We start from the raw sequence: 26,322 nt of genomic DNA on the forward strand, positions 1-26,322 counted from the left end.
ATGCTCATGGGACTGGCCTTTCCATGAGGCAGTCACTGTAAACCATGTCTGCTTCCTCTTCTAATGGCCATCTCTCCCTTTTTTCCTAAAAAGTCCAGCTACTTTATGAAACAGTGAGAATTCGTAAATACACATGCAGGTGCTGAACATTGTGTAAAACCCACAACCACAACTCGGGCACACCTAAACCCCAGCTAAACAATACAAGGTCACATACATGCAGCTGCATGAAGTTGAATCTGGTTTTGAATTTGGACTACTGTTCAGTGAACGTTCACTTCAGTTCCAAACCTTGAAATACATCATGTGCATGAAATACCTCATTTAAGCCTCACACCTGCCCCGTGAAGTAACTATTATTTTCACCATTTTACATATGAATAAACAGTGTAGAGAGCTTGCGTGACCTTGACTCCGGTCCCATAGCTGGAGAGAATGTTATAAATGGACCTCAGATAATCCATAGGAAGTGGCAGGTAATGCTTTCCCTCAGTTACAGAACTAAGAAGTGAGCTGGTCAGGATTTGAACTTTGGTCTGCAGTTAGACCCCGTACGGTTAGTTACCGCATTGTCCCGATCACTGGGCCAATATTCAGTTTATTGGATAAGCTGAGATTGATTCGTTGCTCAAACTCCCTCCCGAGCCACTCCGCCAATTTAGCTAGTTCAAACTAGTCAGAAAAGCTTATGTTGAGAGTGTGTCTTCTATTTTGGATTATCCTGCTGTTCCCCATCAAGAGTGACTGGAAACTGGATAAACCCATGTAGAGTCTTCCTATGAGCCACCTTTATCCATGTTGAAAGGAGTCCATGTTAACTACTCCAGTTAAGGGTTTAAAACAATTGTTTCTCCTTTCACACAGAGTAATAAGACTGAGTGGTTTTACTGAACCGTTTGTCAACATGTAGGAATGTCAACATGTAGGAATCCTATGCTGTGAATAAAATCTGTGGTGCTCCATCCATTCTCTTTTAATAGTACTTCAAAAACTTAATTTCAGAGCATTTAATCCCTGGATTTAGAACTGCTTATTGAGGGCACCTGGGCGGCTCAGTCGATTGAGCGTCCAACTTCAACTCAGGTCATGATCTCACGGCTCGTGAGTTGAGCCCCGTGTCGGGCTCTGTGCTGACAGCTCAGAGCCTGGAGCCTGCTTCAGATTCTGTCTCCTTCTCTCTCTCTGCCCCTCCCCTGCTTGATCTCTCTGTCTCTCTGTCTCTATCTCAAATGTAAAAAAGTAAACATTAAAAAATGTAAAAAAAAAAAAAAAAATGCTTACAGATGGGACAGAGTTGCAGCCGTGAAGATGTTCTGTCATCTGGAATATCCTCATTAGATTCTGGGCTTCTGCAGGCCAGATGAAGTATAAATAAAATATGCCCAGTTTCCTTCTGAAAAGTTAAGCCTCTGTGCTTGAATGCATTCTTAATGGTGTGCCTGTTTCCCCCATGCTAAAGATATCTGTAGGGAGCACAATGGAAGCTGGGGACTAGGGGAAAGGAAATTTAGTGTGGTAAAGGCACCAGTGTGGCAAGGCCATGGCATTCAGAAGTTTATGGGATGTTCTTTGGTGGTGATGAACTCTCTCTGCCTATGCTTTTGTGATTCAAACCTCAAGTGTGTTATTTGACCTTAATACATCTGCTCCATTATAACATCACAGGTAATGAGTACACGGGAAGCAAGAAAAAATTGCTTATTGACAGAAGTGACAAAGAACTGTTATTTTGGTGTTTCCAAGTCTTGCATTTCCTGCAATCCTAATGAGTGTGACGAGAAAACTCGTTGCCAAGAAATTGTATGGTATTTGCTTAAGCTTCATTCTAAAATTGTGAGGCTTTGGAGAGTTAGCCTAAAATGTTTACTTTATGTGTCCTGAGATATTTTGATGCCAGCAGGGCAGCAAAGATGGTGCAAATTGTTATTCAGATATCATTAAACCTAGGTCACATTCAAGTCCATTAAACAACAGCTTCAAATCCTTTTAATTAATGGGTTCAGATTGGTTGGTCTGAAGGAGCTAATTACATTTTTTTCCCAGGATTTTCTATTTAAATAGACAATCATTGTGCTTCCTACATTTCCTCCAAAGTTCTTTGCAATTTAGAGTTGATGAAGGTATCAGCACTTTATGGCAGGCCCTGATTTTCAGAGGTCAGGACTCACTGTAGGCTCAGGTCTCTGGCTAAACCCACAGAGACCCCTGTCTGCATGTTCCAGCACCTTTCTTCTCAGAGTCAAAAGGATCTGGAAACCCTGTGCTTTCCTGTACCCAACCACCACCTGAGAGAGGTCATCTTTCCCCCTGGGGAGATCTTTCCCAAATTCTGATAGGGAGCAGATCACAGAGCTCAAGAGCCTGAAGGATGGTAACCCTGGATTCTTCATATTTAACAAAGCTGTGATCTCTTGGGACTAGTCCTTCTCACTCTTGCCTTCCATTTCTCCTGCTGCTGTCAGGCGTCCGCCCCCCATTCCCACCCCTGAGCCACATGCTCAGGCCACACCCTGTATGCTTAAGTTCTCTTTGATAATCTCACTCCTTTCAGCTACTTAGTAAGAATAAAGAACATCCAGAAAAAGGGCCTCCAGATGGTGGTGGAAATGCCCCTTAAATCCTCTATCTTCCAGGCTCCTGCTAACAAAGTGTTCCTCACCCCCATGTCTCCAGTGGATCTGCCCAAGGGGAAATGCCCCCAGCCAATAGTGGGAGCTCTGCTGGCCACTCAGAGCCTCTCTCCCCAGTTTACCCAGTGGATGTCCCTGATGGTATATTTGGTCATGTCAAGGTTTACAAGAAACAAAAGGATAAAACAAGCAAAAAAAAAAAGTTAACTACCCTGTTTCGTGCAAAAAAACATACAGTCATAGGATAGGGAGTCTAGCCACAAAACCTGGGATTTTGTTTCTTGTCCCAGAAAAACTCCTGTGGGGGCTCCGTGATTCTCCTGTATGCCCAGCAGGTGCCAGCTCAGTGTTCAGTCCTGGAATTGAGTGCCCAGCACATACTTTCTGCATCTCTCAGTGGTGCCCAGGGAACCTGGCAGCTTGGACTCCAGTCTCCCCAGACAGAACCATTCTAAGTAACAGTTGATTTTAGCAGCTGCAAAAGATAGAATTGTTGGGGAGAGGGCCCCAGGAAAGGAGAATCAGGCATGCAATATATCCAGTTCACCAATATCCTTCCCTCTCGGGGGGGCCTGGCTGTGTGGGTGTTCCTCAGTGATGGCAGAAGGAACGATACCCTGGGGCCCAGTTATCCTTTGGCGATTGATATACCCTTGGAGGCTGGAGTGATCTCAGCATTGGCTCCTTGGTGTGGTAGGGAAATCTCAAATCTCACCAAGCCCAGACTTGGACCCTGCCGTCGATAGCTTACAGCCCTCCAGCAATGTAAAAGGTCCCGAGAGGGGGAGATGCAGTGAGGCATTTCCCTGAGATGCCGTTTCATTTTTGGACCCAGGAACCATTGCCAGGGAGCTGCAGCAAGGCCCCTTTGTCCCAGCAGCTCTGAGCTAGTTTGCGCGAGGACTTGAAGAGTGTGTTTTTGCCGCCATCTATTGTCTGCCATTGGGAAAGCAGACTGCTGGCTGCCCATTTAGCCACTCAGCACCCTCTCCCCTCGACTGAGGGGGGAGATAAAAACAAAGTTGTTGGTGTCCCCCAGTGAAAACCCCATTATGAAAACCTGTGTTTACTGACCTACCATCATTTTAAAGCAGCTCCGTTTGAACTGTAATCAAACCACCAAGTGACCTTTCTGTCCCTCCACCCAGCATCACTGAAAGGGCCTGTTGTTCCTTTGCTTCAATGAAGAAACCTTCTGTTTAGTTAAGCAAGTGTTTTTCCAGTCATGTCTCCTGGTGAGTTACAGAAAGATTATTGTTGGGTCTTGGTTTTTGTTGTTGTTTTTTATTCTTTTAATACCCCCACCTCCGTACCTCCTCAACCGCCCACCTCCCCCGCAGCCCCCTCCACGCGTATTTCTTCACTTTTGTTTTTGTTTTTTTTGTTTTTGTTTTTGTTTTTACAAAGGAGGAGAACATAATGAGCTGAGCAGCTTCATGATCCTGCAAAGGACTCTGGTACTGTTTTGCAGTTCCTGATGTGAGCTGCCTTCTCTTCACCACCACTACCCCCCATCCCCGCCCAGGGTCTGGGAACCTTCCAGAGTCTCTGGGCCTTCCACATGGGAATGAAGCACAGAAGAGCCCCCTGTGAGCCAGGGATGCCAGTCCTGACTGATGTGTTTATATGTGGTGTGCTTTTCTGTGTTACAGTTGTTTGTTGGACTCGGGTTCCCTTATGAGGGCCCAGCTCCCCTGGAGGCCATCGCAAATGGATGTGCTTTTCTGAATCCCAAGTTCAGCCCACCCAAAAGCAGCAAAAACACAGACTTTTTCATTGGCAAGCCAACACTGAGAGAGGTAAGCATCTATCAAAACAATCATTCTACTTTCAACAATATGAATACCAGCTACTTACTGAGTGCTAGGAGCCCATTCAGATCCCCTAACGTTGGGCTGTTGGTATCATCAACCTCACTGGACATAGTTGGACGGAAGAAGGAGGCAGAGGATGGGCAGGGGCTCAGGGAGGAATGGCCGATGCTGTCTTCTAACTTGGTGGTGGCACAGCCAGGACTTGCATCCAATTCTGTCCCTCTGTGAACTGTGGCGTCTTTCCACTCTGCCTCAGCCCTCTCCTAAGGCACGCAGACATCTCCAGCCTTCTAAGTAACTGAGCTCTTTCTGAATGTTTAGAATTTTTTGAATAAAGAAATCAACTGGCTAATGTGTATTTTTGAAGAACCAGCTCCCACGATAGGCTGTGAGGAATAAAGGGTGGGCAGTGGAGTCCTTAACTGTCAACCTTGAGAGACTGAAGTCATGTGCCTGGTATTTTAGGCCACCATCAGGAGGCACCGTTCTGATGCTTGAACTGTTTGCAGAAGCCTTATTTGAATTGCTTTCAGAGATCCTCTTGAAAATCCATAGTGGGTGATGAATCACCACTGAAGGCAGTTGGATTCGATTTGGGGCAATAAACAAGTCATTTAGAGCATGTGAGTTATCAAGCTGGGTGTTTCTGTATCTAGTCAGAAACAGGTGTGTGCAAGAAACCGTAAGATTGATTTTCTTATTATTTCTGTGGCTCTGTGGGCTGCTCACAAGGAGGAAACCTCTATGAGCTAGAGTCCTTGGATTGCCCCTGTCATTTGGGGCTTTCTACTGGGGGACGACACAGGTGGAAACCCATGACATAGATGCAATATAGCAGCACTATTATTTTTTTTAAGATTTTTAAATTTTTTTATATGTTTACTTATTTTTGAGAGAAGGAAACAGAGCGTGATTGGGAGAGGGGTAGAGAGAGAAGGAGACAAAGAATCAAAAGCAGAATTCAGGCTCTGAGCTGTCAGTACAGAGGTGCAGGGCTTGAACCCACGAACCATGAGATGGTGACCTGAGCCGAAGTCAGACGTTTAACCGACTGAACCACCCAGGCACCCCAGCAGCGCTGTTATTAAAGCATGCGTTTTTCACTTCTGCTACTTTTAAACCTTTCCGGGTAGATTCTTCTGACACCTCCCCCACCACACACACCAAAAAAAAAGAAAGAACATGAAATGCATTTTCCATGCTTATTGTTTTTGATCAGTCAGAGATCTTACCAATTCACCGAGCTGATTATTTTGAGAGTTCTCTTTTCTGACCCTCCCTGTCAGTCAGGGTGACAGTCCCAAAGGGGATGGAGGAAGAGATCCATAGGTTTTTGCGATCTACAGATTATCCTCAAAAAGAACCTGTTGCCCACACAACCTCTGAAAAGGGTTAACTGTGTGTGTGTCATCTTGCATACTTGCTTTTCCTTCTGCTAATAAAATAAATTTGAATTCTTCACATTGAGGAGTTGTTCCTGTTGGGGAAGTCATTCTTCAGCAATACCTACTGCACACCTGTGTGCCAGGTGTTGTGGGAGGGGCCAGGGCACAGTCCAGGAGCGTTCAACCTGGCACTGAAGAGCTGATTCTTGGAAAGATTCGAGAAGATGTTCCATGGCAGTGAGAACATCTCAATCTAGGAATCTCTGTAACTGACAGAGATGTAACTGACTTCTCTGGAAACTTTGGAGTTTGGGATAGAAAACTTAGGCTGATAACTTCAGCTCAGGTCATGATCTCATAATTCATGGTTTCAAGCCCTGCCTCGGAGTCTGTGCTGACAGCTCAGAGGCTGGAGCCTGCTTCGGATTCATATTTTCACCTCTCTCTCTCTCTCTCTCTCTCTCTCTCTCCCCCTCTCTCTCCCCCTCTCCCCCTCTCCCCGCCCTTCCCCTGCTCATGCTCTCTCTCTCTCTCTCAAAAATAAATAGATGTGAAAATTTAAAAAAAAAAAAAAAAAAGAAAATTTGGGCTGATAAATCATGCCCACATTTTAATTTAAGTGTAAGAAATCTCTGAAGTTCTTCTGCCCACCTTGTAATAATTATTTGTAATTTTGTTTCTTTTTCCCCTTTTTTTGGGATTAAACATACATAATTTAAAACTTAGCATTTTAACCATTTTAAGTGTACAGTTCACTCGTGTTAAGTATGTTCAAAGTCTTGTGCAGCCATTGCCACCACCTACCTGCAGAACTTACTCATCATTCTAAACAGAAACTGTGTTCATTAAGCACAACTCCCCATTCTCCCCTCCCCACAGCCCCTGGTAACTTCTCTTCTATTTTCTGTCTCTCTGAACTTACCAAGTGAAATCATATAGTATTTGTTCTCTTGTGACTGGCATGTTTCACTTAGCTTAAGGTTTTTAGGGTTCATAGCATGTGTCAGAATACCATTCCTTTTAGCGGCCAGATGATATTCCATTGTGTAGATATACCACATTTAATTATTTGTCTGTTCATCTGTTAATGAACACTTGGGTTGTTTACACTTTTTGTCTGTTGTGAATAATGCTGCTGCGAACATTTGTGTACAGGTATCTGCCGAGGTTCTTTTAATTCTTTGGGGCATACACCTACAAGTGGAATTGTTGGAATTTACTTTTTGTTTTGAAATAATTTTAATCTTATGGAAAAGTTTCAAAAATAGTACAGAGTTTGGGTATATCCTTCATCCAGCTTCCCCTAATGGCAACACATTACAAAACTATGGTAATCAAAGCTAAGACATTAACCAGTGTTACCTAAACTACAAACTCGATTTGGACTTCACCTTTTTTTCCGCTAATATCCCTTTGCTCTTCTGGGATCCAATCCAGGACCTACGTTGCATTTAATTGCCACAGCTCCTAATCTCTTCCAATCTGTGACAATTGTTCAGTAACTTAATTGTCATTCAGTTTTAACACTTTGAAAGAGTACTCGTTGGGCTTTTTGTATACTGTTGCTCACTTTGGATTTGACTGATGTTGTCTCATGGTTAGTTTGAGATGACGCATTTTTGGCAAGAATATCACAGAAGTGATGTGGTCTTCTCAGTGTATCATACCAGGAGGTGTGTGATATCAGTATGTCTCATTCCTGATTGTGTTAACCTTGATCTCTTGGTTATGGTAGGGTCTGCTAGGTGTCTTTACTATGAAGTTACTGGTTCTCTCTATAATGGAAAAAATATTTTGAAAGTATGCAAATATTCTGGTTTTCTTCAACCTTTTGCCCATTTATTTTTACGATATGTTGGTTGGTCTTGCCTACAACAGTTATTCTGGTGGTTCTGTACTGATTTTCTTTTTCCCTCATTGTGATTTTTTTTGAATACATGAGCAGCAAAGAAACCTGTCTCTTTTTACTGCTGTTTCTATATATGAGCCTTTGGACAGTGATAAATCAAAAGCATCTTTACGACTATATTGACAACTGGCACCTTTTTTTATTGGTGATTCTAAAGATTTTGATGACTCTTTGCTACAAATGAGTATTTTTTCCTGAAAAAAATTTAGGACACTCAAGCACAATCTGTTTCCCAGTGAATGATGTAATGTCACATAGATCAGAGCAGCCAGTATGAAATTATTGAAGAACGAATGTTCATCATTTCCTATCAGTTGTCATCATTTAGTAATTTGCTTTTCATTGAGATCGTGAAGGGCTTTGATTTTTCATGGCTTAAAGAGAATAGGCGTAAGAGCTGCCCCCACCAGGCGCTTGGTCCCTCCCATCCCTTTAGATAATTCCACCAGTATGTAAATGAGACTCGAGTTAGAATGGCTCTCTGGGATCCTCAGCCATTGCTCAGCAAGTGACTTCACACAGATGACTCCATCAGTCCTGGGCTTCCGCAGGAGGGCCTGGATACAGAAGGTCAGTTGACAGATGCTCGTTGTGTCCCCACAGGGTCCATGGTACTAGTTGCTGCATTGGGGAAATTTATCAAGACCCATTTCCTGTTTTCCAGGAGCTCAAATTTTGATATGGAAAGAAACAGCTAGGTCAGTCACTGAGAGGGTGTCGCCTGGGAGTTCTGCCAAGTGGAGAGTGTGCTGGGTTAACTGAAAAGGAGGTGGTGCAGGAACTGTGCTATAAAGGCAAAGGAGGAAAGGGGGTTTCACACTTAAGAGGCATGAATGTTGATGAGCTGCAGGGAAATCCCGAGAAGGTCACTTTGCTTTATGCAGGAGGGCAGGTTCCATCCGATGTCTGTCTCCTCTGCTAGAGACAGTGCAGAGAGCAGGCTGGGAGCCAGCAACATCACACAGTTTTGGGAAGACTCAGTGAAGTTGACCTCAAGGCCTGGTGGGCCACTCACTCTGCTCTTTCAGCCCACAAAAGCCACAAAATCCCCCTGGCCAAAGCTACTTTTCACAGGGAGAGAGCTATCGAGAGTTCTATAGATGTTGAAGGGTCAAAAATCTCTAGAAATTATTTATTTATTTTTTTTTTTACTCTGCAAATGGAAAAATTTTAACCCAAGTAGACATAATTACAAAGCAATTTTTTGGCTCCCTTGCTAGTCTTTCCAGTTAAGCAAAAATTGATCCGTATAAATCAATCCATATAAATTGCATATATGTCCCTCCTTTGCTTTGAAGAGAAAAAAAGTCTAAGTTTCTAAATGAGAGTTTCATTTTATTTTTGTCTTTTACATTGGATCAATTTTTAAAACCACGATGTACACTCGAGGGAAAAAGTTCCATAACGCCTTAAGTAATGTTGTTGGTTCAAGCCATACTTTCAATGTGATATAAATTGGATTTTTATCTTTATACTGGGAAACACATTAGTGGGTTCTTAATCATTATTTGGACATTTTGTAAACCATTAGAAATTCTCTGGCTTCAGGATTTTTTTCCATAAAGAGAACTCATGTTCTCCTTAGAAATTTAATAGCCGCTCTGAAGTAATGTCTCATATTTAATAAGATTTTCATTACTTTTACAAACTATACTCCAGTAAATTTACTGATTGATGTAGCTCAGATCAGACGGTTCTCAATAAATTAATGGGGAGGAGCATAACATTCAGAGGGGAATAATGAATCACAAAACGCCTTACTCATAAAATTAAGTAACTCTCAATAAATGTAAATGAATAAAATAATAAAGCCTCGGCATTTTGTATTTTCCAAGTGCTTGGAGCAACCTTGCAAAAAAAAAAAAAAAGGGACCTTATCAAGGGGAGGGGGCGAGAGACTGCCAGTATGTAAATGGCTGCATAGGGACATTGACAGCAACTTTAATTTACCCTGATTCCATTGGAAGAAGTCATCAGTTTGTTCTCCAGGCCACCAAGTGAAATGGTGTGACGTTTTGCTCATCTTCAGGAAAGGTCTAATTCAGGCATAAATTCAGTCCTGAGGTGTTTTTTTCAGGTTGGCAAGTTGTAAGAGCGGATTAAAAGCCTGGAGCTTACTTTGAGCTTCATTTGGTCTTTGCTTAAGAACCCAATAAATACTTTAAATTTGTCGTCTTCCTTTCTGTCAAAAGCTAATATGTTGTTGAAGGATCTAGATTTGAATTTACTCTGCTCCTTCCTGGCACTGTGGTCTTGCAGAATTGTAAACCGCTGTAAATCTCAAAATCCTCATTGATACCCCGGAAACCTGGTAAATTATGCAGATGCAGGTGATTAGCACAGTGCCTGGGCCAGCCAGGGGCTTCATTGATAGGTGTTGAATCTAAAATGTGAGCTGAGGGGAAAAAAAGAAAAATTGATGCTTCCAGGCCTATGAGGCCACGGTCATCTTGTAGGTTCTATCACTGACCATGTGGCTGAGCAAAAGAAGAGGGTACATGTCAGAAGAAAGGGGAACGTAACAGGCCAGCAAGGGGCATGATTCTGACAGAGGAGGCAGGAGCAGAGTCTAGGATATCTTCTCTTCAGAATCATGCTTTTCTTGAGAGGATGCCGCTGACGGCTGGGGGCTGAGGCCTGGTGACCTATATTCTGAGTTCCCTGCCCTAAGTAGTGTGGGCACACAAGTGGTGAGGTGGGATACGAAGAATGGCAGCTAGGAGTGAGATGGAGAGAGGCCAGTTAAATCACCCCATCCTCTGAGGATACCAGAGACGGAAGAAAGAAAGAGAACCAGCTTAGCCTCTAAAGCAAGAGCCTCAACCCTACCAGACCCAGCACCTGTTTCTACTACAAATATATTATAACATCCACTCTTGTGTCCTGAAACAAAATTAATAAATAATATGCCCTGCCTACTTATGTAATTTCAAAAAAGAATGATTCCCTTAACTCTAATATAAAGGAAAATCATTCACAATAAGGAAATACATATTTCAGTTTGTAAGTAGTTAAGAAGTATACCATTCCCAAGAACTATAGTAGAAAACATGTCTCATCCCTCCTTAGAATGAGTAAGTTTGTGTCTGAGAAGAGTAAAACATACAGCTGAACATGATTAGCTCTTTTTGCTTATGAGTGATATTATAAAGGAGAAGCCAAGTTAAAAAGTGTCTATACATACATAAGTATATATGTAATTGCCGTTTATGTGAGAGCTACAAACACAGACTGGTTTTGGGTATGTTGTAATGGAGACTCAGGTAATCTGAGTGACATTGACTTTGCTGCCCTAGTTTTTCCAAAGTTGGTAACAGCTTATTGGTGAAGTTCCAAAGAAAACAGAGTACAAACATCCCTTGATTTACATGGTAATTATGTTCCTGGGAAATTCAATCTATATTAAAACTGTGCCAAAGAGTTAGATTCTGTGAACCCACATGAAAGCCAGCGGGGCACGTGGAAGCTGTACGGGAAGTGGATGGCCTGCCTTGGGCAGGACTGTAACCCATAGTGAGGCATCATCTACACTCCCTGGTCCTCACCCACGGATTCACAGATCAAGGGTAGCACCCCCAGTATTTGTGCAAGCTGAGAATGCTCTCACAAATGTCCAGAAAGCTCCCTTCACCACTGCCTGAAAGGATACAAGAAAAAGGTGGAAGGCAGTTGGAGGGGTAAATTTAGCTGTCAAAGAATGGACTCTTCAAGAACTGAGAATCACCAGCTTTCATACTGGGTTTCTTTGGCCACCTTTGTTCTTAAAATAAAACCTCTGAATTTAGAACTTTGCTGAATCCACATTATCTTTAGAAGTATTGAGGGTCCAGTGTTATGCTAATGATCACTCCTGAAAGCATGTCAAAATTCTCTGTTTTTCTGTAGCCTTATTTCTTTCTGTCACATTTCATATATACAATTACTCACCCTCCTATGACTTTAAAGCTTTTGACTGTATTGTAATTTATTTATGCTTGCCTGTCCCAATTGGTGTTTTATAACAGATACTAGTTTGATCTAGGTGATTTTCAGGGCTGGGTTGTGACCAAGAGTGAAATGTTCATTATATCTTGGTGTGACTTTGGGGGTTGAAGCCACCTGTACCAACTGCTGTGTTCTCTGGTTTTGACCTTTTTCCAAGTGGGATTCAAGCTGTGGAGCTCTGACAGTTTTGTTGGTCTCCACTTATAGGTCCTCAGGAGGTTTTGATCATCACGGAAGGACAAAAATGTCTTGTTACCTATGCAAGCACAATGCCATAAAAAGCATAACACTTCATCTAGCACAGAAGGTGGAAGAAACAAAAAGTATCTGTGAGACTGAGGTGCTCTTTCTTTTCCAGCTGACATCCCAGCATCCGTATGCTGAAGTGTTCATTGGCCGGCCCCATGTTTGGACGGTTGACCTCAGCAATCAGGAGGAAGTGGAGGATGCCGTGAAAGCAATTTTAAGTCAAAAGGTTGTCTCTTTTATTCCATTTTCCCCCATCTGTACTGTGAACTGAAATGTGTGGGCCTCACAGGCCCTCTAGTTGAGTAATTAGAAGTTTTCCTCGCCAGCTTCCCTCTGGGATGAGAAAAGGGCCGTGGTGTAGGATGTGGCCGGGGGAGGGTTCATGAGTGCTCTGGCAGACAGGAGCAGAGCTGGTACTCCTGTGTGGATTCTACAGACCCTTTTGGCATGACTGCTGGATCCCAGATACAGTAGTAGGAGTTTGAATTACACTTGTTTTAGTGCCTAATTGTGTACTTCTCACCGAGATTGGAAAACACAAACCTGCTCCCCTACAAAAACTAAGAATGATAGGAACTATTAAGGAAATACTGGGAAGTGTTTTTATATAACATTTATTTATTTGGTTTTTTTTAACCTACACATCTTTTTGTTTAAGTTTATTTATTTTGAGAGAGAGAAAGAGCACATGTGTATATGTAAGTCAGGGAGGAGCAGAGAGAAAGGGGGAGGGAGAGAGAATCCCAAGCAAGCTCCTTGTTCAGCCCGATGCCAGGTTGGATCTTACCAACCATGAGATCATGACCTGAACTGAAACCAAGAGTCAGAAGCTTAACTGACTGAACCACCCAGGTGCCCCCAATTAAGTACCTACCATATGCAGAGCACCCCTGGAGTCCCTATAGGGGACACTCACTTCTGTAGACAATTGAGGCTAGCTCCCTGCCTGTAGAAGCTCACCACCCAGTAGCAATGGGCCAAATTAGCCTCTCCCAACCCCTAGACTGCCTTGGATGCTCTTTGGGTGCACCCTGCTCTCTGGACTCCTCCTTCCAGACACTGCTTACACTCTGTCACAGAGAAGCATATAGACATGGCTGTACTGAAGACAGGCTGGAACGCTTGAGTTGAGGTTCCAGCTCTACCACCTACTTGTAGTGTCCCCTAGGGCAGTTACTTAATCTCTGAGCCTTAGTTTCTTCATCTCTAAGTAGGCTTGTATTACCTACTATATAGGTATTGGTAAGGATTCAGTGAGATAATGTAAAGCCCTTAAGCATACCATCTACCACATAATAAGTGCTTAGTTGACATTACTAAGTCACTATTACTAATACATATATAATCATCTTATTTTTGTTACCAACAGTCTGGATTTGCACTAGACTGTCAGCAACATGAGGACAGGAAATCTCTCTCACTGCTGTACTCTGTACCCAGTATAGTGATTTACCCTGTGGATTAAGAGAGAGAAGAATAGGTGTTTGCAGACTATGTTCAGTGCCAAAAATAATATGCAAAAGGTCAAGAAGCAGAAGTAGGGGGAAGTTTCAGGAAAATGCATCACTGAGTTAAGTCTTTTAGGATGAGTAGGAATTTGCAAAGCTAAACCAAGAAGTGGACCCAGATGGGCATGGGTCCAAGGCACAGTGTGAATAAAGGGGAAGAGGTTGAGTGGAGTGTGGCCCCACTGGGCTACCTCAGAATATCTGCCACACATCCATGGCCCCACCACCAGGGAGTCATTCCTGTGGAGATCGATGGTTCTTTCTTTCTTTCTTGAGTCCCTGAGTCCCTCAGAGGATTAGCTTCTTAGGGCTACCATAGGAAAGAACCACAAACTTGGTGGCTTTAACAACAGAAATTTATTCTCTCACAGTTCTAGAGGCTAGACATCCAAAATTAAGATGTCGGCAAGGTCATGTTCCCTCCAAACAAAGCCTATAGTGGGGGAGTTCTTCCTTGCCTCTCCCACCTTCTGGTGGCCCCAGGCATTCCTTAACTTGCAGCTGTAGCACCTCAATCTCTGTGTGTGTGTGTGCACCTGTCTTTCCCCTTCTTGGAAGGACATTGGTCATACTGGACTAGGGCCCACTCTAATTCATTACGACCTCATCTTAACTTGGTTACCTCTGCAAAGACCATATTCTCAAATATGGTCACGTTTACAGCTCCTGGGAGTTTGGAATTCAGCATTATCTTTCTGAGGGACATAATTCAACCCACAGCACTTGCTTAAGTGCACATGCCCTTGAAGATGAGTAATTTAAAAGCTAATATAAAGGCAGAAAATATTGGATCATTGTGTACAAACTTTTTAGGTACTAGATCCCTTTTGTCCACCAAATGGGAATGCCTGATACAAAGCACAGAGAGTGAGGCACACGGAGTTGTACTTGATCATTCCTACATGAGATTGACTTCACCCCATGGAACCTCTGGTGCTCTACATTTTAAAACCCTGATCAATCTTTTTCCATCTTATTCCAAAAACTATTTAAGATCACATAAGGGGGGAAAAAAAGTTGTTATAATAGTAGCTCTTATGTAGAGAGAACCTTCTACACATCTAGAATCTATCTATATCTATATGAGCCTAGTCTCATTTAATCTCACTTAATTCTTGTACAGATGAAAAGATTGAGGTTTAAAAAAAATAACTATGAAAAAAAATTAACTATGGGCATCTGGGTGGTTCAGTCAGTTAAGCATCTAACTTCGACTCAGGTCATGATCTCATGGTTGGTGGGTTCAAGCCCCACACTGGGCTCTGTGCTGACAGCTCAGAGCCTGAAGCCTGCTTCAGATTGTGTGTCTCCCTCTCTCTCTGCCCCTCCCCCACTCACACTCTGTCTCCCTCTCGTTTTCTCTCTCTCTCTCTCTCAAAAATAAATAAACATTAAAAAAAATTTAAAACAATAAAGAAATAAAGAAATTAAGTAATTTATCCCAGATCACATAGCTAGTAAGTAGTAAAACACCTGGATTGAAACCTAGGTCTTTTTGACTAGTGTGTTAAGATAATATAAAATTTAAAAAGGAGAAGAAACATGGAATGAAGTAAAGGGAAGGATAAGTAAGTAAGTTGAGTAAATAAATATCTTTTAAATGAAGGCTGAAGTCAGTAATGAAATTAATGCAAAAACTTATTGCCATAAAAATCCTTATGCTTGTTAGAAATGGGTCAGAAATTTAGTGCCAAGCTTTCTCGTATTTAATTACAAGACTTTAAATTTCATGACATTCAAAAAGTCAAGGTAGTATGACCCACCTAGAGATGACCCAGATGTTGGAATTTATTCAAAAGCAACTTGGAAGTGCTAAGATAAAGTATTAAAAGATTTGTTAAAAAAGGTGGGCAGTGGGGCGCCTGGGTGGTGCAGTCGGTTAAGCGTCCGACTTCAGCCAGGTCACGATCTCGCGGTCCGTGAGTTCGAGCCCCGCGTCGGGCTCTGGGCTGATGGCTCAGAGCCTGGAGCCTGTTTCCTATTCTGTGTCTCCCTCTCTCTCTGCCCCTCCCTCGTTCATGCTCTGTCTCTCTCTGTCCCAAAAAAAATAAATAAACGTTGAAAAAAAAAAATTTAAAAAAAAAAAAAAAAAGGTGGGCAGTATATGTGAGCAGATGGGGAATTTCAGCAGAAAGATGGAAACTTTTTCTCAAAGCCAAAGGAAAAAATACTAGAATTGAAAAATACATCAGAAATGAACAACTCTTTCGGTGGTCTTATCACCAGAGGAAACTACCAGTGAACTATTCAATAGACTTATCAATAGAAACTATGCAAATTGAAACAAAAAGGGGGTGGGGTGGGGAGAATGAAATTTAAAAAGAATATATGAAACCTGTAGGACAATTTCAAACAGCCCAGTTTATGTGTAATTGGGACCGCAGAAGGAGGAGAGAATGGCCAGAAGAAATACTTGAAAAGATAATGGCTAAGAATTAATGAATGACATCACCCTGCAGACCCTGGGAGCTCTATGAACCCCAAGCAGGATAAATATGAAGAAAAACACTTAAGTATACATCGTTGCCAAACTGCAGAAAACAAAAAGTTAGGGGAAAAAATCCTGAAAGCAGCCAGAGAAAAAATGTGAAAGCAGCCAGAGGAAAATGTATTACATTTAGGGAGATAAAAATATGAAAGACCACCAATTTCTCATCAGAAGTAATGGAGACCATAAAAAGATCCCTTGGAGGCAGAACGTGTAGGGCCTTTAAAACAGGCCATGACAAGGATTCTGAGCTTTATTTTAAGTATGATGGGAAGTTTTGAGCAGGGGAATGGCATGACCTAGTTGCCATTTGAAATCATCAACAGAAATTGCAGAATATGTCTGATGTAAAATCCTAAAGTTAGTAGAGGAGATCATTAGGACTCAACTCCTGGTCTTCTGGTACCTTCTGAGACCACCTCTCATTGAGTGATGCCAACCCGCGTCTGTCAGGTGGGACCATGGTGGGGTCAGCTGATCTCTGAGAGCATTTCCCAGTAGGAACTGTACTCTGACTTAATGAGTGGGTACTGAAGAGACAGTACATCTCAGAAGAAGGGAGGTAAAGAGGAAAAAAGGAAGGAGAAGGTGGGAAGTTATTGGGAAGTTTGTAGCAGGAACTACACAGTGCAGCCTGCAGGCATCCATCCTGTGGCCATACGAGAAGCAGTCCTTTTCCCACAAAGCAGGATGACCAAGAACACTTCCCCTGTTTCTCCACAACTGGCCCTACTTGGGTTTCTCCAGGTAGGGATGTGGACTGAGCATTCCCTTACATTCTATTCCCCAAGGAGGCCTTGACTTGCTGAAGGATTGTCATGCAGAAAATTATCACACCCCCCCTACTCAAATCCACACAATAGCTCCCACATCAAAGGCTTAGCAGTGTTCTTTATATCAAAAGCCAGGAGTCTAGAGAACTTTCCCACACAGAGGGCCCTCCCTGTTCCTGTCCACAGCAGGATGGCTAATGGAACTCACTGGTAGGGCTGGTTTAAGAATACAATTACCCACTTTTTTTTTTTTTTTCTTTGCTTTTCCTGTAGAGGAAAATTATTTGGCTTCATATTATTTAAAATAGTGAATGGGCCACAAAGCAATTAATGAGTCAGCATCCCTTTGGTTAAATTGGGTTAGATTTGTAGGAGGATACAGAAAGAGCCGTTTTTCTGTATTTATTGCATTGAGCCCTTTGAATTAATTCACTTCCATTTCTAATAAATGACCTTTGGAATAAGTTGTAGGAATGGCCCCAGAGTATTCAGCCTGTTTCCCATCACATAATTGGATCTGTTGATGTCATGGCAGATGGCCACTCATGTTTATTTCACTCTAGAAATTCAACTTGTCACCATATAAATGAGCTTGAAATGCCAAGTCTTCTGCTGTAGTTTCTTTCCATTCCTTCTGTGAGCCTTTAAGAGGAGACATAGCTGTAGGCCAGTCATAGAAAGCTTCTAGAACCACTCATAAATTGAGTAAATAAATATCCTTTAAAAGAAAGGGCTATGAAGGGCTATATCTGGGTCAGAGAGGGCAGAGCAAGTGTAAAAGCTTGAGATGAGAAGTGGCAGGCTTGCAACATGGAAGTCAGTTTTCTAGGTATTTTGAGCTCTTTTGAGGTGATCTATTAAGGAACAAAATGACCTGTGTTCCTGCAGAATAGCTTTGTCTTGATAGTATAATACTTATGGCTCAGCCTCTTTTAGCTCTATCTGGATGGTTGTGGGCAGGAAAGGCTGAGATAAAACCTGTGTGATTTTATGATTGCTGATGTGAAGATATATTATGAAATTAACAGTCATGGTTAAAGAAGATTTCACATATAATGTGTGAATCAACACACACACAAAAGGGGAAAAAGTGCCTTGATACCAGCTGTTTGGCTGCCCGTGGAAGGATGTCTTCTCTGTCAACTGTTCCGTTTTACTCAGGCTTCAACTCTTAAGTGTTTTATCCAGTTCTCCACCCTATAAATTTGAGATAAGCAAGTGTAGATAGACCTAAGTGGGAGATAGTGAAGGTGGCCCTCTATCCCGTTGCTGGCAAGTACTGTTGGGTTCTCTGAAGCTGTAACAGACTAGATTGCTAGTGATTTTGTGCCAAGTGAAATTTCCATTTCAGTTGGTGATGTTTGCTGGCTGCCCCCAAAACACAAGCCTTGTAACGTTGGCATATTATACTGTGCAGCAGAGATCAAACCTACATTCTTCCCCTTTACCAGGTGTCAGTATGTTGATCATATTGTCTCCCCAACCCCAGAGAAGCACCTTCTGGGATATCCCAGAATCTGGTAAGATGCTCAAATTCATAAGAAGGCAATTGTTAGGAGCAGGGCTTTAATGGTGAAGTTGACAGTGTATAATTCTGGTATATACCATCAAATAAAGCTTAGGCTCCTTAGTGTAAAAATCCCTTTGTGGAAGGGTTGCCTGGGTGGCTCAGTCAGTAGAGCATCCAGCCCTTGATTGCAGGTCATGATCTCTCAGTGGTGAGATCGAGCCCCACATCAGACTCTGAGCTAGGTGTGGAGCCCTCTTGGGATTTTCTCTCTGTTTCCCTCCACCCCTCCCGCACTTGTTACATGCGTTCTCTCTCCCTCTCCGTCTCTCCCTCTGTCTGTCTCCCTCTCTCCCTCCCTCTCTCTCTCTCTCCCTCTCCCTCTCCCTCTCTTGAAAGAAAGAAAGAAAGAAAAGAAAATTAAAAGAAAAGAAAAATCCTTTTGTGGAAATGCAGTGAACCTCTTCCCAGCCTTGTTTCACCAGCCTTCCTGATCCCAAGCTCTACCCACCTGCTGTTCTTCTTGAATGTCTAACCCACTACTTGCTCTACCTGAAATGCCTTCCCCATTTTGGCTTGCTAGAATCATAAATGGCTTTAAAAGCCCAGCATAAGCAGAAGTCTGCTTTGACCTTCTGGCCTCCCAAGACCTATGGCTGAACCCTTGGCGGCACTTAATTACTCTTTCTGCCCCACAAGTTCTTTACGTATGTGCTCACCTCACCTGCTAATGCAGACCAATGCCTTAGTCACCATAATGGGTCCTTAAAGTAACCATCATGTGCTTTTCTTACACCATTGAGCATTCATGTATTCAACAGGTGTTTGCTGAATTCCTACGTGTGCTGCCCAGCTCAACACTGGGATACAAAGACAGCCCAGCAGCCATGGAGCCTGCCTTGTGGGGCTTTCACTTCTAACAAATGATACGCTCCACCTTTTCTTGAATGCCTACTGTGTTCTAGACCCTGAACTAAGCACTTTACTCTTTTTTTTTTTTTTTTTTTTATTCATATAACCTTCAGCTTAAAAGAGGTAGATTTTTCTTATCACCATTTTACACATGAAGAACCTGAAGCTCAGAGATGCTAGGTAATTTGGTCAGGGTCCCACAGCTAGTGTGGAGCAGAGTGAGGTTGTAAACCCAGGGCTGTTGACATCTAAGTTCATAGTCTTATCCCCTCATGAGGCACCTGAGTGTGAGTGAATCAGGGGAGGATTGGGTAAGTGTCCTAGGTTCTGTGTCCTCCTCTTTCATGATACCATGTTCTGTTTCCACAGATTGAGCCATACATGCCATATGAATTCACATGTGAGGGGATGTTGCAGAGAATCAATGCTTTCATTGAAAAACAGGTAAGGCTCTTCAGATGTTCTTTTGGCCCATGACCCCAGGGAGCTCTCATGAATAGCTAAGAGCTCACCATGTTTCTGTGGTTATTTTCCTGCTTTGGAAGACTCCAGAAGCTGGATAAATGCTTGGTGAAAATTTGAAGCACACACTGTCATGGTCATGCAGGGGACTTAGCCTGTCCTTGGGTTAAGAATGTTTTTTATGATGGTAGAAAGTCATAACGGAAACTTAGGATGGGAGAGACGGGATGATCAAGGTGAAGACCTCCATAACTATCAGACTTGTGCCCAGAATGGGTTCTGAGGGGCATCACAAAGACTTGGGTGATGAGGGAGAGAGAGAAATGGTTTTCTGATCTTGCTAGATCTTCATTTATTACCCTAAAAAAGGCAAGGATTAAAACCAGGGGGTTCTAAGCATTCCCTTAATACATGTTCAAAAATTCCAAATATGTTAGGACTTTTCAGTGGTTTTCAAACATCTTTTAAAACACGACCCCTTTTCAAATGAAACTTTACACAAAACCTAAGTATCTAAAACAGATCAAAGGAGGGCTTTGGTTCTAAAGTAGGGGGAGGGTTCCATGAGTCCCATCACCCCCAACAGAGCTTGCACACTGTGGCTTGTGCTCGGGGCAGTAAAGGCCAAGAGCACCATTGGCATCCTTCTATAAAATCTCAATTCCTTAGTCTTCAAAAGCAGCTCAGAGCTACATATAGATTCAGAACCCCTGTGGGCAGAGCAGTATGAACTCCTTGACCACATTTCAGAAATGGGGGTCTCCTCTTCAAGGGCAAAGCAGAATGTCTTGGGGCGATAAAGAGATCTTTACACAATAGGGGATGAGGACTGTGCAGGCTAAAATAGAAATGGCTTGTTGAAAGTGTAAGTAGGCATAGACTGGAGGTCCAGGGTGGGTTTCCAAGGAAAGGTTTGAGGTGGTGGACTGGATGCTGCTGTTGGAGGGGGAGAGCAGGAGGCACAGGCTCCAGGGTGGCATGTGTGCTGTTCTGGGTGCTTGTTAGTGGCCAGAGGGCATGCTCTGCAGCCCCCACAACTGTTTGATTGTATGACTTGGACACGTTACTCACCTTTCTGGGTCTTAGTTTCCTCTCCTATAGAATAAGGACAATAATAGAATTTGTAGGCACGAAGTGGTTAGAACAGAGCTAGCACATAGTGCTCCATACATGCAAACTAGTACTGTTGCTTACATAATATGGTGCTATATATCCTATCATAGTCTATAATTATATTGTGATACAATATAATGCAATACGATACAACTCATTGGACTTCACCCCAAGAGCTAAGCATCTGAATCATCATCTTATTCAGTCTTTAAATTTTTTTTTAATGTTTATTTATTTTTGAGAGAGAGCATGAGTGAAGGAGGGGCAGAGAGAGAGAGAGCAAGGAGACACAGAATCCAAAACAGGCTCCAGGCTCCACGCTGTCAGCACAGAGCCCGATGTGGAGCTTGAACCCACAAATGGTGACATCATGACAGGAGCCAAAGTCAGATGCTTAACCAACTGAGCCACTCAAGCACCCCTCATTCAGTCTTTATATAATGCCTCCATTAAGAATGACCACATCAGGAGCACCTGGGTGGCTCAGTCCCTTGAGTGTCTGACTTTAGCTCAGGTCACGATCCCATAGTTTGTGGGTTCGAGCCCTACGTCGGGCTCTGTGCTGACAGCTCAGAGCCTGGAGCCTGCTTCAGATTCTGTGTCCCCCTCTCTCTCTGCCCCTCCCCTGCTCATACTCTGTCTGTCTGTCTCTCTATCAAAAATAAATAAACATTAAAAAAAATTAAAAAAAAAAAAAAAAAAAAAAAGAATGACGACATCAGCATCCTAAACTGGAAAAGCCATTTACCTACAGATGTCATGGCCGTGAGTACCAAACATGTCACGGGCACACCGTCTCATTTAATCCTCGCAATACCTGGGAGGTGGTAGGAATAACTGCTGTCTGCATAATGGGGACCAAGATCTGCAGTTGTGGGCTCCAAGTTTGTTGCTGGTTTGGTCTGAGCCCAGGCCTGTGGTGGTAGATGCCCTGGAGCTTTTCTTCCCATCTTCTTTTACCTCACGGAGCCAGCTGCTGGCCCTTCCCGAAGGTGCAGAGAGGAGCAGTGGGTTCTCCCCTGGCAAAGAGTTTTAAGCTATCACAGCTCTTACCACCATTACAGGAACCAAGCTGAGATTTTACTAGAATCCCTGCAGCAGCTTCTGAAACCACTTCCTCCTTTCCTGTCTCCACTTCCTCCCAGGGAAGATGGTTACTCACCACCACGTATAAAAAGACTCTTTATCAAGTTCATTTGGAGGCTTGAAGACCGTTGAATCTCAGCCAGTCCTTAAAAGTTCTCATGTGGGCTGTTCACTGTAAATCTATTACTAGCTTTCCCTTCACACAGGAAGCTGGTATTCCCCACATTGGCCTTGCTAAACGCTCCATAATGCAGGAGCACACCTGGTCCATTCACCTCTATGTCCTAAGTGCCCCACCCAGCACACAGTAGGGGCACAGTAACACCCATTGGAAGGAAAGAATAAATGAAAGAGAGCATGTGCACGTGCTTATGCTTTTATTCCTGTGTCCCAGGAGCTAAGAAGCTCATCTTGAACCTTAGGATTTGGAATACACGCTAATACAACCGCTTTCACTCTAGCTCCTTGGCCCAGACTTGTGCAGAGCTCTGCAGTTCGCAGAAATCCAAAGGCTTCTTTTTTGCCTGCTGTTGTTGATTCACCCATCCACTGGGTGAATGGTTGTCAGCTGGAGTTCCCTCTGGACTGTGCTGGGAGGCAGGGAAGATGTCAAGGGACGAATTCCCATCCTCAGGTAGCTTTGGGTCTCACAGAGACGCTGGTCAAGTCCATAGGCAATGCCACCATGTAACTGGGATGCTTAGGGATCACATCACTCAGGGGGAGAGATGGGGAGAGTCTATCCAGAAGCATTTTGCAGGAGAGGAGTCCTGACGGCAAACTGGGGTTGGGGAGGGGCGATGGGTACAGGGAGGACTCTGCAGGTCACTGTGCAAAGGCCTGGGGAATAAAAGAGAAATTGTGGTGAATTATCAGAAGTTTAGCTGTGACTGAAGAGAGGTGAGGTTGGACAGGCTGGAGGAGGAAACACATAGTAAGACGACACTCAGTTTCAGCTGAAGAATGCAGATTTGATTCTGGCACAACAGGATGAGGGCAGGGGGACTGTCACATTGGTATTTTAGGAAAATCCTTATAGGAATCTTGGTTTGGGGCATTTCCTACTAAACATTCTTTCAGTACTGCCCACAATCCCTCAGGAAACCTGTTTCAAGTTCATCCCAAGCCTCTATGGGAGAGTTTTGTTGAAGCCGTAATGTTGCCCCAACTTCAGAGTGGAGATGGGAAGTCAAGACCCCATTGACTCACAGGTTGGGTCTTCTACCTCTGACAAATATCTCCAGGCCTCAGGATTTTAGAGTGTTTGTTATTTCTGCAGCGAGAATATTATCAAAGAGCAGTGAGACTGGAGAGAGGGGTGTTTCTGGTGTGAACAGGAAAGCCTCAAGCTCTGAAGAGGTGCTGGCCGCCCAAGCTTCTGGTCCCTCGAACGGTAGGAGTGCTGCAGCCCTAATTAGGCTGATCTCTGCCTTCAGAGTCTTCTGTGTGATCTGCGAGGGGAACAGGGAAGCTTTTATCTCAGAACCTTTTCAAGGTTGTCCGTCATGCTCACACAAGGCAGCAAGAGCCAGAGGAAGCCAATTGACTGCAACTGAGAAAGCCCCAGGCTTCAATGTACCTTGAGCGGTTGACAGCTGGAAACCTACCTCATACCCAGCCAACCCCGGGCTCACTCACCCAGTGGGAAAGAGTCCTGACTTGAGGAAAACCACTTGCTTTTTTCTCCTAATGTCCCCCTCTACACACCACCCCTGCTTTGCTGGACTGGAAATGTTGATTGTTGCGTGCTCTTCTAAAGCAGATCTCTGCAAGAGGTGCTGTCTCTAGCCGTGGGGGAAAAGCCAGAGGGTGGTGGCAAGGCAAAAATCCCTTGTAATCTAAAACCAAGAGCATTTTTCTTCGCTAACCTGAACATCTAGGCCTGTTAAGGTTCTCATTACGCATTTCTTGGGAAGGATTTAGGTATTTGCCTCAGGCCAGAGAGTATAGAGCAGGTCCTTCCCAAGGAACGGCAATGTTCAGGTTGATTTCTGAAAACCATGCATTTGTTCCTCAGTCTTGTTTTCTACTTCCTGTAAAGACCCTGTAAATACACAGAATGACTCTGCTCATATTAAAGAGCTGTATAATTCATGGGAAAAGCATTCTGAAGATACAGAGGGAAAAATGAGTTAATTCCCAAGAGTCACTGTGAAATCAGCTTCAGCTCCTGGGAAATACGGCTTATCGGGGACCATCTTAAACCTCCCTGGGGAGTGTTCTAGATGCAAAGACAAGCCTAGTAGTGAATCTGAATAGTCCAGGGTAGCAAGGAATGGTGGACAGAGGATGCAGGGAAAGATGTAAAGGAACTAAAGAGGGGAGAGGGTGGCCTTTAGTTTGGGGAATGTTTGCTCTTTGGAAAAATGGATGGCTGCTGTTTGCCTAGCCATTCTCCATCTCAGAGAGACTGAGTAATGATTAAGCACTGGAGCCTGGAGTCTGGCTCTTGCCCCACTCTCTGTAGCCTTGGGCGAGTTCCTAACCTCCCTGTCCTATTGCTGCTTCTGTGCAGTGGGGATAACACTACCTACCCCATAAGGTGGATGGAGGAATCATGTAGGGCTGAGAACAATGCCTGACACAGAGCAGGTTCTCGGAAAGCCTCAGCTACTTGCTGCTGCAGAAACCCAGCACCCAACTGAGGTATGCTTTTTAAACAGTTTCATTGACATGTAAGTTACAGATCATAAACTTCTCTGTGAAAGGATACAATTCAATGATTTTTTAATCACATTGATAGAGGTGTGCACTTACCACCACCATCTAGTTTTACAACATTCCCATCACCCCAAAAAGCTCTTTGCCTCTGTGCCTCTTAGCAGTCAGTCCTCACCCCAGCTCCCAGTGACACACTGGTCTGTGTTCTGTCTCTGTAGATTTGCCTTTTCTAGAGACAGCTGGCTTCTTTGACTCATCATGTTTGTGAGGTTGATGCAGTCGTGTAGCAGTGCTTCATTCTTTTATTTATTGCCGAATAGTGTTCCACTGTATGGATACATCACTGTTTATCCATTCACCAGTTGACGGACATGTGTGTTATTTCCTGTGGTTAATGTGAAGAGTGTGGCTATGAACAGTCACATGCATGCAGATGTACGTTTTCCTTTCTCCTGGGTAGTGTCTCAATACAAGATAAGTAGAGGATGTGGGACATCTGTGTCTAACTCCTTTAAGAGTGAGCTTGTTGGCTCGTTGATTTGCACGTGTAGAGGTCATCCATGGAGACCAGTCGCTACACTTCAGCATCACACCCACCTCCTGTTGTACCTGTGGAGACACACATCCACGCCCACTGCTAAGAATCAGTCCAGGGACCACCTGTGGACAAAATTGACTCTTTTGAGGACAGCACAGGTCAAGAATGGTGGGTACCAATGGGTAACAGAAGTCTTTAATCCAGTCTTTATTAAACACCGTTTTTGTGCCAGACCCTGTGTCTCCCAGCTATAACCTAAATAACAAATGTGATCCTTACCTTTCTGATAGCTGGCTGAATTTGGCCCAGACCCCAATTTCAAGGCCTAAAACCTGTCCCTTTCCCTCCCCCCGCCACAAATTCCTGGCCTTAATTTCTCTAGATCCTGCCCCCAGACCTGAATCTGAACCCATCTTCTTGGCTTCACACAATGAATTTCTGCAGAAATCCACTTGGACCTAATCTATCATGGATGTAGTAATGGTTTGGCCAGGACGGATGGGACTGGAGGGCTTGTGGAGGAGATCCTATCACAAACAAGGAGAGAGAGGAACAGGCAGGCCCCTCCCCTTCATGGGGGAGGGGCAGAGAGGCAGCATTCCATCATCTTCTCTAGCTCTTTGGCTGTTTCTGGGAGTCACTTTTTCTCCATGCTCGGACTAAGCCTTCACTGCAAAGGCAGCACTCTTACTTCTTTTCCACAGTAAGTTGTCTTCACTCATTCAAACATTACTTTTTCTCATAAATTTGTTGACGGTAAACCTTCCTTATTAGAGTCACTGCAGGAAAATTTCAGAATTGTCATGCAGATTTAAGGGAATTTGGTAGCTGGTTGGAATAGTTGTTAGAGAGGAATGCAAGTGTTCTCTGCTCGAAGTGGGCTTATTAACCAGATTGGAAACAACTGTGTCTCATTCTGGCTGTATAAAGCCGCTCTGAGTTAGGAAGATATTGTCGGTTTCTCCTTCTACTCTCAAAGCCTCAGGACAAAACCATTCATTTCAGTTCAACAGCTCTTTATTGAGCACCAGTTATCTGCAAAGCACCATGTTTGTGGTACTTCCTCCTGTTCAGCCTACAAAACCCAACCCAGAAGTCTCTATTTCCTGGGACCCTTGACTGAGTGCTCCCACCACCACACTTGCCATCCCCTGAGAGTTAGTCATTTACCTCCTCTAGGTGGCCTTTACATCCTGTTTGGACCTCTACTTTCTATTCTTCTGTAATTCTTTAAATGTTGGCCTCTCTTGCCAGACTGTGCGCTGAGGCTTTGAGCCTAGAGACTGTGTTTCACGTATGTTCA

At 43.6% G+C, this 26,322-nt stretch overlaps 1 protein-coding gene across 6 annotated transcripts in view; it reads left to right on the forward strand.

The window, feature by feature from the left end:
* Window positions 1–26,322, forward strand: part of MGAT5 (alpha-1,6-mannosylglycoprotein 6-beta-N-acetylglucosaminyltransferase) — a 339,575-nt gene that overhangs the window by 295,248 nt on the left and 18,005 nt on the right. For all 6 annotated transcript variants that reach the window (XM_045479607.1, XM_045479603.1, XM_045479604.1 and 3 more), the window contains 3 exons: window positions 4,283–4,429; window positions 12,081–12,197; window positions 19,529–19,603. In XM_045479607.1, coding sequence (XP_045335563.1) covers window positions 4,283–4,429; window positions 12,081–12,197; window positions 19,529–19,603 — 339 coding nt within the window. The remainder of the gene's footprint in view (window positions 1–4,282; window positions 4,430–12,080; window positions 12,198–19,528; window positions 19,604–26,322) is intronic.

Source organism: Leopardus geoffroyi, chromosome C1 (assembly GCF_018350155.1).
Source record: "Leopardus geoffroyi isolate Oge1 chromosome C1, O.geoffroyi_Oge1_pat1.0, whole genome shotgun sequence".
NCBI lineage: Eukaryota > Metazoa > Chordata > Mammalia > Carnivora > Felidae > Leopardus > Leopardus geoffroyi.